The following is a 15,260-nucleotide window of genomic DNA, read 5'->3' as shown; positions in this document are numbered from 1 at the left end:
TGCTGGATGCATTTTTTATCTTATTTTTAATTATTTTAGCCTAAATTTAGAGTTAGTGATGCATTTAGGTGATCTGCTGGGAGTGCTCTTAAGTACCATATTCTGAAGTTTCCAAGGTGAGAATGGGCCAATCCGGTATCTCTGAAACACAAATTATGCATTAGATGATCTCAATTTTAATATCAGCCATATCATATGTAAAATTAGATCGACGGATTTGAAAATAAAAATAAAAATAGATAAAAGACGATCAAGGACCACTTATGAGTGAAGATTTATATAACACAAATTCTTATGTGCACCCGGTGTACAGTGTCATTTCGATAACATGATAATGTCATTTAATGTTAGTGTCATTTTAATATAGTGTTAGTGTCATTTCGCGACAGTGTTATTTATATAATATGATAGTGTGATTTGTAATTCAATAAAATAATATTAGTGTCATTTCAAAATAATGTTAGTGTTAGTGTCATCCATACACCCGGGTGCACCACCTCTTTATATAATTGACATTTTCAAATAACTTCTTTACGATTCACTTTATAAGATTTAATGGTGAAGACATTATTGTAAACAACATCCACTTCATGTTTATGTAATAACAAGGTCTATGCAATTGATTAATTTGTTGAGAATTGATATTGACATATATCCTATTATAATACAAAAGTGAAAAGTTAATATATTTAAGTTCAACATATAAGTATATACCATTTTTTCCCTTTTCCTTTATTTACTATATTTGGATCAAACAAGTTTAAGAGGTTTTGTTTAATAAGTACACTTTAAAAAATTATGTGACAGAGCGTTGAGATTTGAATATGAATTTTTTGTATTCAAATATTAATCACTTTATCACTAGGCCAATACAAACAAGCGTGAGACATTTTATTGATATACAATTTTAGGGTTCTTGTTTCTTTTCCATTTTATTATCTTTTCCTTTATATTCCATAATATTTTGTATTTTTAGGAAACTTAAGACCTCACAAAAAAATAATAGTTCAAGAGTTCACCTAGCTAGCTAATGGAACAATATTATTCTTTTGCCACATATTTTTGGCGTTAAATGTTCTCGTTTTAAATACTTAAAATCTCAACTTGGATTCTTTCATTTCTTTTATTTATAAATTAATAATATTAAATAAAGAAGTTTAAAGACAGTATCACGATGAACTCGAATTCAAAACCTAATACTCCCCATGTCCAATTAAAAGTGACATATATTTTATTTTGGGCCGTTCCATTATAAATGGTCTATTTCCATAAATAAAAAGGTTTAACCCTTAAAATAGTGTAGGCACTATCACTTTTAATCAATTTACATCTTCTTCGTAATTTTCGTACCAAAAAATTTTAATCAACTTATAATGAAACGAAAAAAGTATTTAACTTTAAGCATTAACCAAGTCTATTAATCCTTTCAAATTTTGAAGTATGGCCTGATAGGAACGAAAGGGAATTAGAATATTCTTCTTGTGGAGAAATAAACGAGGATAGGTTTGGTTGTGTGCATTAGTCAACTCAAAAAAGTCTCCGAATGAATTGAGTGTAACTTACAATTTCTTTTACTACTATTTGATATATTCCCTCTATTCTATAATAAGTTTTCTAATTTGTTTCAGGACGAATATTTAAGCAGATATAATTAAAGACTAAAAAAAATAAAAAGTGATGGAGTGCATTTTTATTTTGTGAGAGGAATAGAATTAAAGTCAAGATGATTAAAAAGTAAAAAGATAAAAAATTGTGAAACTCACTTTTTTATTTTAGAAATTAAAGAGGATACTTACTGTGAGACGACTCAAAAATAAAAATAGAACACTTGTTATAGAACGGAGGGAGTACTTGTAAATAGGACACTAGTTCTGCTGAGATAGGGATCCAGCTCTCTCTTCAGGACCTTACGATACTTTGAGTTCTTCGCCGGAAAAATGGATAACACTTTGATTCCTTCATCATAAATAGGTCTGCATGAAGATTCTTAGGCATAGTCGGTGAAAAGAGCAATAATTCCTCTGGAACAAGGCTTCTACAAACAACACATCGAACTTCTTTCTTTGGGATCAGACAACACCTCAGGATCCTCACCAAAAGTTGTAAAAAAAAACTCGGAGAAAAGCCTCCGGGTAGCGACTCTGATTCCAAAGTCAGGCGATAACTCAATGAATAGTCGACAGGCTCATGAACAAGTATTTTGCTGATATTATTCTAAGTGAGACAAGAAAAGTGCATGGAAGACATACCTTGATAGTTAGGAATGAGGGCCTACTTCTAGGTAATGGCTCTAAGGATAGAGGTGGTATTTTACCTCATGGGAGCAAGGGTATTTTGGTCATTTCAGCCTATTTGTGTGATTTCTGTTGCACACACATGCACACTCTTTGTTGGAGACGGTTATGCTAGGAAAAAGGTGATGTTGGCATAAAGTTGGGAAAGATCGTATAACATCCTGCACACGTCTTGTAATTGAGATCCCTTGTCTTCTTGGAGGATTACATGGATGTGCGTACTGAGGGATCTCTATACCGTCTAACGAATCCTTTTTCTCAAAAGACTTTCAAGAGGTCTTTTATTCTTATGAGTCGACCTAAGGTTCCTCTAAGAGGATGATAAAGGATTTATTTGTCAGGATCCCAGATTCTTAGGGATCCCAAGATCCAGGTTCGTTAGAGATCTATAGTTCGACTATCAGCCTCCCTTTTAAGAGATCTTTGATTGTCCATGTGCGCTCACTTGTGTTCTCTTCAGGCTTCCTTAGTGGGATATTTTATGTGTAGATCTTAAGGTTCCACTAGATTGAAGGCCCATGACGGGGGTTTCATATTCGGGTCTTCGGGCCAAAATACAGTTGACTTGTATAATTGCTTAGGGTCTTTGAGCCAAAATACGATTGACCTAACTGCTTAGCACTCGACATCAATGCTCCTCTGAAAAACATTGCTCTTGTATTTCTTGTTAACCTTCTTTAAATTGTCAACCTTAGCGTGATGGTATTCGATTTTCTTGTGGTCCTCATTAATATTATACTTCAGTAGCCTTGCACACTCATAAATCCATATATTTAACTTTACCTTCAATGCTATCCATTCAAAAAAGTCCGACAATGACTGCATTTACGCAATAAAAAGTAAATTGATGTAGATTGCAGCAGAGCAAAAATTTGGAAAAAAAAATGAAGAATTGAAAATGAAAGAATTTGTATAAGCCATCTGAAAAAATTCGCCCAAATGTCCTAAAATTTGCTGAACTCTATAAATCAATATGAGGAAGAAGACGTACGGTAAATCTGAAGAATTCAACTTTGAATGTAAGATTGTTTCAACACATAAATGTTACTCCCTCTGTCCACAAAAATTGTGTGTTTATTACTATTTTCGTCCGTCCACAAAGATTATGTGTTTTTATTTTTTAGAAACCTCTTTTATACTTTAAACTCCATTCACACTCAATATTAATTTACAAAATACCCACCATTTACTTTTACAATTTGGTGGGCCCAATACTACCCTTTAACACTAAAATTACAATTTATCGATGAATTTCGTCCTAATTTCGCTTGAGATGAAATAAATTCAAAAAATTGAATTTATTTCGGCCTAAGATCGCACATGCCCGATTGCTATTTAAGCGCCCAGTTAGATTCAATTTGGGTGAAATTCAAAAATGGAAAAAATTGAATAAAATTCAAAATTGATAATTTTATAGCAAACATTTAAAAATAATGTGCAAAATAAAAGAGAAAGCAATGTTCATATATTTGTATGCATTTTTTCAAAGTCGGAGGGTTTTTTAGGACAATAACTTAGATTGATTTGGAAATTAGGACAATAACTTTCGGACTTGTAAAAATAGGACGATAATAAATAAGCGTTGCACCCGCAGGACATTTATGGGTCAATTATTGAATTTTTGCACGGACCAAGCACATGACAATCCGCACGGAGGGGTTGATTTTGTGGCAAACACGTCATTTTTACGGCTCCAGATAGGATGTCATGTGCTTGGTCCATGTGGAAAAGTCCGAAAATTTGATAATTGGCCGAGAAATGTCCTGCTGGTGCAACATTTATTAATTAGTGTCCTATTTTTACAAGTTCGAAAGTTATTGTCCTAATTTCCAAATTTACCTAAATTACTGTCCTAAAAAACCCTCTGACTCCATTTTTTCATAATATTACTAATTTAATACTTCCTCCGTCCACGATATCGTTTTCATTTTTGCCATTTTGATCCTTTTATAATATCATTTCCACTTCCATTTATAGCAATATAGTTCACATAACACTTTATTTTCCTCCACACATTAATAGTGAGATCCAAACTCCACTAACATTAATACTCATTTTTTGTCCACAATATGGAAACGATATTGTTGGAGGGAGTATTTTTTTGGTTGGTTTACGAGAAAGCACTGGCCCAAAAAAAAGGTAAAACTATTTACATATTTTATGTAGGTTTCTACTATATACGTTTATTATTTACACTAGCTCATTCACACGAAATTAAATTAATGCTAGAGTCATAGTAACTATTCAAAATAACACAGAAATTCAAAATGATATCGTACTATATAGTAATCTTCAACTCACATGGTGTGAGGAATGAGTGCAATAAATATTCGTAAAAGATTTGAAGACAGGACACCAAATTATAAATCGATGCTCTCAACAAATTCAAATATTTGATTGAGTTTATAAGTATCTTAAAATAATTTATTAATTATTTAAAATTTCAAAAATTCTTAAAATTTATTTGGTAAAATAAGCTTATAAATAACTTATAAGTTGTGTAAATAAATTCCAACAACTTATAAGCTCTTCAAAAAATAAGTTCCGTAATCTTATTTTATTTTTTCATGATCTTATAACAAACAATCAATTAAGAAATATAATCCTACTGATGATTTGTTATTTCTAATGTAATATATCTTCCAATTTCATGTTAATTTTCTCGATTTTTAATTTCTCTCCATTTAGAATTTTTCTCTCAAACTCAAAATATTATAGTATAACATTATAAACTTTTGAAATATTTAATAAACTCAGTTAAAAAAGAAAACACTAGATAAATCTGGATAAACTTCGAGAATTCACAACTTTGTTCTACCTTGAGTCAAGAATATAAATTCTACCAAATTATAATAAAATAATTTGAACTTTAATTAGATCCAAGAACTAAACGAAAACGAAATAAAAAAAGTGGAAAAAATTGCCAATCCCAGCTTACAATTAACTTATATCTGCTCCAAACATGAAATTTTGGGAAGCAGATGGCCTTGAGCTCTTCCGTAGACGTTGGCGCAGTCGCAGGTGGCCGCTGTGTCCTTGGCCGTGACAATGTGCAAGTCCGCCACCACGATATCCCTGCACGGCACAGCCTCGCTACACCTCATCACCACCGCTCTTTCCCTCCTCGAACTTCCGACCATCATTCTGTAACTCACGTTGCTGATCTCCACACCAGATTTCTGCACCTAATTAATTAATTAACCACAATTTATTACGAAACAAAGAAACAATTAACTAGTAATTAATTACGCTAGTTGTGCAGTGGCGATGATCGCAGTAGAATTGGTCGATGATGATCGGATTAATCGTGTCGTGGAACGAAAATCTCTCGAAATGTATGTCTCTAGCATACCCTCTACCTCCCTGCGTACATTTAAAAAACAACAATTTTTCATATGTTATTACAACTTCATAGAGAAACTGATATGATTAGCATCATTTTGTTAAAAAACTTACATGTATCACCAGAAGCTAATTTAACATTGAAGAATTGAGCTTTCGATGATACACGAAAGCATTTTAACTCGGACTATTAAATGAGCATTGAAAATAAATACAGGCTATATTCATAATATTTGTAAATTTGGACTAAAAATTCTTATGAGATCAAAGTTGGTAACAAAGTTTAACAGAAACCCTTAATTAAATGACCTGCCATGTCTTGATCCTTACACCGTTGGTGGTACCTAGAAAAACGACGTCGCTCACCCTAACATCTTCGACTTTGTCTTCTGCTCCATTCTTGCCTAAGCTTCCGATGCTGCAAGAAAACAAGAATTCGATCATTATTAAAAATGGCAATGGAAATAAATGCTTAACACAAAAAGGAGGTGACCAACCTTATTCCATGGCCTGGTCCACATACGATGTTGCTAATCCTTACATTCGACGCCCCATTAACTATTGCAATGCAATCATCCCCTGCATTTCGTTGGACATACCAAAATTAAATTAAAATGTGCCAATATTTAGCTAGTGGTATATTAGAGACGAAGAGCGATGGTATATAATGAATACCTGTCCCAATTGTGCAATTATGAATCTGAGCATTTGTAGAGTCTTGAACATGAATTCCATCGGTGTTGGGACTTTTCGCCGGAGCTTCTACGGTGACGTCGGAGACGAAAACCGACTGTATTCCGTTGAGCACGATGTGCATCATAGGGCTGTCCTTAAATCTCAGCCCACCTCCCACGCGGACATTGTCCGCGTTCGAGATCTCCATAACCTAAATATATATATCAAAATCAATACTTTCATTTAATTTATAAAATACTACATACATATGTATCAGAAAGAAAAGAAGGACTCACAGTTGGTCTGTTGAGGTGCTGAAAAAGGAGAGATACAAGGAAAAATTTATTAGAAGACAACAATTCGAACATGGCATTAGATATATTTTAAATTTTATTGACATATTGACATACTTTATTCTGCCACCATTTGTGGCCGCGGCCGTCGATTGTTCCACGGCCGCGCAGCGTTAGGCCGTCGACACGGTGAAAGTAGAGCCATTGGTGACAGAGATTGGCATCGCATTTCCAGGTTGAAGGATGAGCAGGCGCCACCAGATTCCCGTCTATCTGGAGGGTGAGAGAGCGTGATTTGCAAGGGCCGATGAAGCGCAGCGGCTGAACCAAGAATGTGCTGTCTGAAGGAACTTTCATGGTCGGAGACGAAGAAGATGCGCATGTTTCTTCCCATGCTTTTGCAAAAGCCTGCCAATTCATTATCACAACTACTCACTGAGCAAACCTAAATGGAGCTTAATTTATAAATATTGCTAAAAACTTTGCCATGTTGAACAAAATGTTTGAAGATCGATCTTACATTTGTATCATCTGCTAGTCCATTGCCAACTGCTCCATAATCAATAACGTTGAAGACTAGTGTCGAAGCTGTTACGACTGGATAACAAACAAGAAAGAAAGTTAACAAGCTGAATGAGTTTCTCATGTTTACGGTTTACGAGTGGAAGAAAAGCAAGAAAGAATTGGCATACAAATGAATACTATCAGATGTGATATCTTTTCATTTTGATGCAGAATTCTAATTGCTCTACAATTCTTATGTAACTATACCACCTCTAGATAACTGCAAAAGACTTCAAAATAATCTAAACTAGATCGTATCTTAATAAGCATCCTGCTCTCATTTTAATTGGAATTGGTTTTCTATCGGTGTTATTATAAAAATAAAAATAAAACTAAAGATCATAGACACGGTTTGATGATATGTGATTTACATAATCTGAACTGCGTTATTTTTTTTTTTATCATCATTTTTCAAAGAAATTGTATTTCTTGAGGATTAGCAACAACAATTTTTAAAAAAAAGTGTAACGTTTTTTATCATCAATTTTAAAAAATTTAGTATTTCTTGAGGATTAGCAACAACAATTAAAAAAGAAAAGGAAAAAAAAAAAGTGTGACGGCCCAGAAAAGGCCCAACAATAAGCAGGGTAAAAAAATGGAAATATACTAAAAATAGAATGGAGATGCGGGGTATCGATCCCCGTACCTCTCGCATGCTAAGCGAGCGCTCTACCATCTGAGCTACATCCCCATTATAAATAATTTATTAATATTTCTTTATTTATAAGGTTTCCATTTAATGGCGCATATTCCTCTAAAAAAGATTTTTGGGCAGGTGCAAGTCGCGCAACATATCTTTTTCAAATCTTTTGTTATCTCATTTTTTCGTTCCTAAAATTGTTCAATTTTTTGTATACATATCCTAAATTATACACCTTAATTATCCTTAATTCCTAAAAGCTTGTTTATGTTTTTGCATAATTGCATTGCACCTTCACCCTAAGTAGATGTCGAAGGGTGTACTTTTAAGCACAGTACTTACAATATTGTACTTAGAGCCCATTTCGATATATGAGAGAAAGTTGGAAGTATTTTTTTCTTCTTGACAATTCTTATAGCTATTAAATTTATGGATGCATAGCTTAACAATATGTTTTCCTTGGACTCAATATCTAATTTTGGATATGATTGTTGATCATCAATATTTTGGCTATAGTTAATTCTGTATTTAACAGCCATGTATACACCAAGTCTCTCTTGAAAGCGATGAACGAACTAATAAATTGTTTAGAGATAACTTTTTAGGATTAAATATTAGCTCTCCAAACAATTTAATCCTAAAGATAAACCCTCTTCAATTAAGTCTTTGAGATCATGTCTAAGATCTTGACCTCGCGTTTGGCGCCTCTTCTTCTTTTGGTTTTGGCTCCAAATCAGAGTGATTTCGTGAAGCGCAGATTATTGAGTGATAATGTTCTGCTTTCTCAGGAGATGATTCAAGATTTAGATAAGAGTGTCCCCACTCCGAATGTTGTGCTTAAGCTTGACATGGCTAAGGCGTATGATCGTGTTCAGTGGCCGTTTCTTATTTTGATCCTTCAGCGGATGGGGTTTCCTCCTATGTGGTTGAGTCTTGTCGAGCGATGTATCAGTCGATGTTGGTTTTCTGTGCTTGTGAATGGGACACCTTCTGGCTTCTTTCAGTCGACTCGTGGGCTCAGACAGGGCGACCCATTCTCTCCTTCTTTGTTCGTTCTGGCGGCTGACTATTTATCCAGGATCTTAGATCGACTGATTATTGGACAGAGACACATGATGTATAGGACGACTTACAGGGGCTTCCCTATTTCACATCTTTCGTATGCTGATGATATTATTATCTTCACGCAAGTGAAGACTGAATCTTTGCAACGATTGGTAGAGTGCCTTGATCACTACTCTGCTGTTTATGGGGAGAATGTGAACAATGGCAAGAGTTGTTTCTACATTGGGGATCGTCATGAGCAGTGGGAATAGAGTATCCGTGAGATTGGTGGTTTCTAGCGTGGTGCCTTACCCTTCACTTACTTTGGTGTTCCGATTTTTTGTGGTTGTTGGCGTGTCTCTCACTACCTTGGGGTTATCAAGAAGTTGACGGATAGGATCCATGGATGGTCTCATTGGCATCTCTCTCTTTTGGTGGGCGCCTGGCTCTGATTTGGAGTACTCTTACTGCTGTCCTTCTTCACATCCTGCAGGTTATGAAGCCTTTGTAGAGTGTCCTTCGGGATTGGGAGCAGTTGATTGCTAGATTTTTTTGGGGTTCTATGGGTGAGCAGCGAAAGATTCACTGGGTGAGCTGGGAACAGATCTGCATGCCTCTAGAGGAGGGAGGTCTTGGGATTCGCCGTTTCTCTGAAGTTGGACGCGCCTTCAGCGTTAAGTTGTGGTGGCGCTTTCAGGCTAAGGAGTCTCTTTGGGCTCGTTATATGTAGGCCAAGTATTGTGATAAACGTTTTCCTCAGCGCTCGCATTATACTATTCATGCAAGTCCTACTTGGCGTCATAGGATGCGTATTTCTGAGTCTGCTCAATGTCATATTTTGTGGTCTATTGGGAATGGTAGGATTAGTTTTTGGGATGACATATGGTTCGGGGATCGCCCCTTGAGCTCATATAGTCAACCCGAAAATAGGCACACATTTCCCTGTGTTTGTGATTTTTGGCATGAATTTACTTGGGATGAGCTTCGTTTGTATGAGTTATTTATCTTGCATGATATTCCTGTTGATTTGATTGATGCCCTGAGTCGGACGCCGATTGTGATGGGGACGGAGGATGTGATGCGATGGATTTGACCAGCCATGGTGGGTTCTCTACTTCCTCTGCTTGGGATCTTGTCTGGAGACGACTGCCCAGGCAGATTTTGTTTGTTGATATTTGGAGTGATTGTCTTACTCCATCTATTTATATTTTCATGTGGCGTTTGCTTTTTAGTCGCATTCCTATTGATTCTCGTCTCCAGTCGCATGGTATTTCTCTTGCCTCTATGTATCTTTGTTGTGTTTCTCCCCAGTCTGAGTCGTGTCTTCATGTTTTCATGTGGAGTGAGGCTGCTTTGATTGTGTGGACTCATTTTGACTCTTGGTTTCCTACTGTGCGTACACCTTATCACACGAGCACTGATATTGCACATAGACTAGGTCACTGGCGGCGCGATTTCCCTAGGGCGGACAAGCGGCGCATTTCGTTTTTGGTTCCTTATTTGGTGATGTGGTTTCTTTGGACGGAAAGGAATAGTCGTAAGCACCAGGTTACTTCTTTCCATGCTTCTCATGTGATTTGGCAGGTTGTTCGACATCTTTGGTTGCTCGTTGCGGCGGGAAAACTCACCGTGTCTCACTAGCGAGGTTGTGCCCCACTGGTTGATTTCATGCCCCTAGCTCCCCCCGTGAGGCGGACTATTCGGTTCACTTTGGTTTGCTGGATCCCTCCGAAATCTCCTTGGGTGAAGCTGAACACTGATGGTTCATTCGATTCACACACACAACGAGGTGCAGGTGGATAGTGGTTCGTGATCATATTGGAGCTCTCATTATTGCCTTTTGTACCCCTTGTGATGCTTCTTCCAGTTTTGATGCTGAGTTAGCTGCCCTGCTTGAGGGTATTAGGTTGGCTATCACCTTCTCTACTCATATTTGGGTTGAGATGGATGCGGCGGTGATCGTGTTGCTCATGTCTGCTGGGCGTCACGGTCACGCTAGTATTCATCATTCTGTTGCTTGGATCCGACTGCTTACTCAGCTTCGGCGAGTCAGTTTCACTTACATCCCCCATGAGAGAAACCAACCTGCTGATTTTATGGCGAGGATAGGGCATTAGGTACAGACGTTGACCACTTTTGACTGCTCTTCTGCCACTCGACAGTTTGTTGCTCTATTGATTTTGAGACTTTAAATATACCACGTTTATCTACTCGAGATGTAAATTAACTTTCAATAATTATTTTAATTAAATAATAAATATTTAATTACATAATTAATTCCAAATATGGTTCAAAACCATATTTCCAACAAAAAGTAGAATGGATACTTTATATACTACTATTTAGTAGTTCCTTTCTTTTTTAAGAAAAGGAACATTCACCCTTACTGCATCATTTTTATTTATATATATACCACAGTCTGTTATAGTATATGTTTTTTATTACTACTATACCATCACTAGCTAATTAGCTATATAACGTGTGGTAGAGCAACGTCGCAAACATAATTAATTAAATCAACATCTTTTGAAGGTTGAATTCAAATTAAAATTGCAATGTGTCCCTGTAATGCTTTACTTTTTCTCCACGTGTTTGGTGAAGAAAGTGGACGACGAGAAGCTTGTACTTTTCTTCCCATAAATAATTTAGAGTAGTACAGATTCAAAAGTATAGTGGCCATTTTCTTTCATGCTTATTTATTCGTCTTAGGATGCGTTTATTTTAACTATAAAATTTTTATTAAAAAATAATAAATAAAAAATATGAGAAAATATTATCTTTTTTTTTTAATTTTCATCATATATTTATTAAAAATGAGAAAATAAAAAATATTGGAACATATTTTCAAATTATTACTCAAAGAAAATATTATTCAACATTAGAGAGAAAATGAGTTTTCCGATAAAACATTTCATTTTATTTATAAAAAAATTTCTATCATAATAAATATATGAAAATGATAAAAAAAAGTAAAAATATATATATTCTCTTATTTTTCATCAAAATAAACACATCCTTATTAATGGAGGACAAACCAATGATTTGGACTCGGACTATAAAATTACAGTGGTAGTGTGAAGAATGGATGATATATTATACTCCCTCATCCACGAAATATTATCATAAGGGAGAGAAACACGAATTTTAAGAAAAAATGTGTTACTTGAGTGGAGAAAGAGGTCCACATATGAAGAAAAATATAAAAAGTTAATTAAGTTAGTGAGTGGTGAATGAGTTCACGTGTTAGTGAGTAGAGAAAGAGACCCACAAATTATTACTAAAAATAGATTATAACAATTTTTTGTGGACAGACCAAAATGACAAATTATGACAATATTTCGTAGACGAAGGGAGTGTAGTGTTAATCAGTAAAGGGCAATCTTGGTCAAATAAAAAAATAACAAGCTGGATGGAGGACAGAAATGTTAATATTATACTTATATCAATTTATTTTAAAAAAAAAAATACTATGTAAATTCTACACATTACACTGCTATTCCCATATATATATATATATATATATATATATATATATATATAGGGTTGCGCTAAAATAAAACCCAAGCTTAGCCTATAAAATAAGACTAAATATAGACCATTAGATTTTCTTAATTCAATGGTCAGATCTTGATCATAAAAGTAACGCTAGATTTTGTATTGGGATATAAAAGTAATTTCAATATTTTAATAACTAATCTTTCCTTAATTAATGAATTACGTTTCTACTTTATCTCACATTCCATAATTCATACAAAATAATTCATACATAAATCAAAAATAATTCATGCAATCAGATTATGGAAGTTCACATAAAAATTCATACATAAATAAAAAATAATTCATGCAATCGGATTATTCCAAAAAGTAAAAATTCATACATAAACCAAAAATAGTTCATGCAATCAGATTATCCCAAAAACGTAAAAATTCATACATAAATAAAAAATAATTCATGCGATAGATAAAAATTCATCCATAAACTAATAATAATTCATGCAACAAATATAGATTCATGCGTATTTTGGTTTCAGAAGGCTTGATGTATTTTTAATAAAAACATTAAATAATCGTAATCCCCTCTATATCTTCAAATTAATTCCATTCAATTTTTGTTTCAATTCATTTAATAGGCGTGAAAATAGGTGTAAATAATTTCAAATCTTAAATTCCATAATTATTTTGTTTTAGCATTTGAACAATTGCGTAGAGAATCCCACTGTCAATCACATATATCTAATATCTTTATTTCTCTAATTAGGATGCGTGAGAATCGGAAGGTCAATCGACATTCCCAATTTTACCCATTGGCTGAATATGTCACCGAATTTTACTAGTCTTTTTCATGAACAAGAGATTACATTAAAAATTTAATCTCAGCCGTGAATTAACTCATGATCTACGATCATCAAATGGTCTTATTTTATAGACTAATGACAGTTCATTGAATAGCGGCCCCCTATATATATATATATATATATATATATATATATATATATATATATATATATATGGAGAGGTTCAAATAAGAACCACTAAATAAAATTAGAACGGAGAACCATTTTAAGCCATTCGATCATCAAGATCTACGGTGGATGCATCATTTTGGTGGATGAATGCAGATCCTGGGTTCGAATCCTGAAGGGAGCAAAATTTTTATTATTTTCGGATGCATTAAATTTAATAGCGAATGCATTAATTTATCTAGCAGATGCATTGATTTTAATGGTTCTTATGTTCTCACAATAAGTGTGGTTCTCATTATAACCACACCCTATATATATATATATATATATACACACACACACACACGTGTTTTTTTTGTTTTGTTTTGTTTTTTTTTTAAATTTGTTATAACCAAAGAAAGGAAAAAACTCACTCATACTCTAGCTCTTAGGATGACTTGAACCCCCGACCTATTGGTTGAAGGAGAAGCGTCTTACCAAAAGACTGCGTTTCATCGTCCATGTGTATTTATATTTATATACATGCAAATAACGCTCTATTATGATTTATGAACCTAACACGGCTCTTATTTTATTGTCTAAGAAAATTACAATTTCATTTTTAGTTATGATATAACACTATTCAAGTAAACAACATTTTGGAATATTAGAATGTAATGAATTATCAAGAGTCATTGTTCAACAATACATATCTTCCATTATAATCGCGAGAATGATAATCATATATATCGATTGAATTATTACAAATTTATGATGAATTCATCACTTTGTTATAAATTCACGGTATTATATAGATTCAAGTTGTATGGGGACAAAAATTCTAATTTTTTCGATTTATCATTTTTCTAACAAATTAATCACATATTCACAGACTCACAGTTCATAATTTACATTTTAAAATTGATTTATATATTGTACAAGTAAAGAATGCAAAATATAAATGAGTACCTTCTGAAATTCAAATGATAAAGATCCAACATAATTTTGTTATTTTGTATATAATAAAGATGGGAACGCCCTGCTGTCGTTTGTTGCTTGGACAATTAGATGTGCTTGGTTTATGGTCTCTCGTGGATTTCTTAGATATAATTATTGGAACAATTATACGAGATGGACTCCAAAGTATTTATAGATCAAAAGAAAAGAAAAATAAAAGTACTATCTCAAAACAAATTTAAAATTTCTTTATAAAGTACAATTTATTTATCTAAATAATATACTAAGCGAGTATCTTACGTGTTATCATTTGAGATGATTTAATAATCAAGATTGAGTGACTCAATATGCTCACAATGAGTCACATGCTGTTACCGAAGTGTTTATAGTTCTGCTTTCATTTTCCATTGCCAATTAACAAAGCATAAATAAAGCATAAAATGCCATTTGTATTTGGAATTTCCACTATGATTGAGATTGATTCGACTTGGTTTCTTGTTTTCTTCTGCCCTCTCTTTGTCAAACCACAACATGCATCTCCACTACCAATCTATTTGCTCTTTTCAGGACTCTTCCAATTCTCTAATTTCTAACTAGTCCTTATAAATTCCATGTATTGCCACCACTAGCATTACCTTACAATATTGGAATTTGTGAATGACGGTCCGATACAAAATTACTTTATTATTTATGTATTTGAGAGGGGATATATTTCAATTTCTTAGATAATTGATAAAGTTATGAATATTAAAATGGTGAGAAATGTCTCGTTATATTTAATTGAAAGTATCAATGGTGTGAAATATTAATGGGGATAATGCAAATTAATGATTATCTACTCAATATTATTTTAATAAATTATAGTAGTCAATTTCAATTATTTCGAACAAAATTATCCTCGTCATACCTTAATTCTTCCGCCACATAGTAACCTCTCTGAAACCGTCAACATCCTCCCTTTGCTGAATACTTAATCCTTCTGTTGCACCGTCGAGCTGCGCTACCGAGT

General features: G+C 33.9%; 1 protein-coding gene and 1 non-coding gene across 2 annotated transcripts; both read right to left on the bottom strand.

Annotated features, from left to right (window-relative positions):
• Positions 1-5,239: 5,239 nt before the first annotated feature.
• Positions 5,240-7,250, bottom strand: LOC131023342 (probable polygalacturonase At3g15720). The gene is made up of 8 exons (XM_057952885.1): positions 7,125-7,250; positions 6,722-7,012; positions 6,608-6,625; positions 6,312-6,522; positions 6,134-6,215; positions 5,946-6,054; positions 5,544-5,657; positions 5,240-5,473 (listed from the first exon to the last, which is right to left on the bottom strand). The coding sequence occupies exons 1-8, from the start codon at positions 7,248-7,250 to the stop codon at positions 5,240-5,242; spliced, it is 1,185 nt and encodes a 394-aa protein (XP_057808868.1).
• A 536-nt stretch (positions 7,251-7,786) lies between these two features.
• TRNAA-AGC (transfer RNA alanine (anticodon AGC)) lies at positions 7,787-7,859 on the bottom strand. Its single transcript has one exon. It is a non-coding gene; the product is annotated as a tRNA-Ala (tRNA).
• Between the last annotated feature and the right edge of the window lie 7,401 nt (positions 7,860-15,260).

This window comes from Salvia miltiorrhiza, chromosome 4 (genome assembly GCF_028751815.1).
Source record: "Salvia miltiorrhiza cultivar Shanhuang (shh) chromosome 4, IMPLAD_Smil_shh, whole genome shotgun sequence".
Classification (NCBI taxonomy): Eukaryota; Viridiplantae; Streptophyta; class Magnoliopsida; order Lamiales; family Lamiaceae; genus Salvia; species Salvia miltiorrhiza.
The sequence above is the reverse complement of the archived record's forward strand: the minus strand, read 5'-3'. Positions and strand labels throughout refer to the sequence as shown.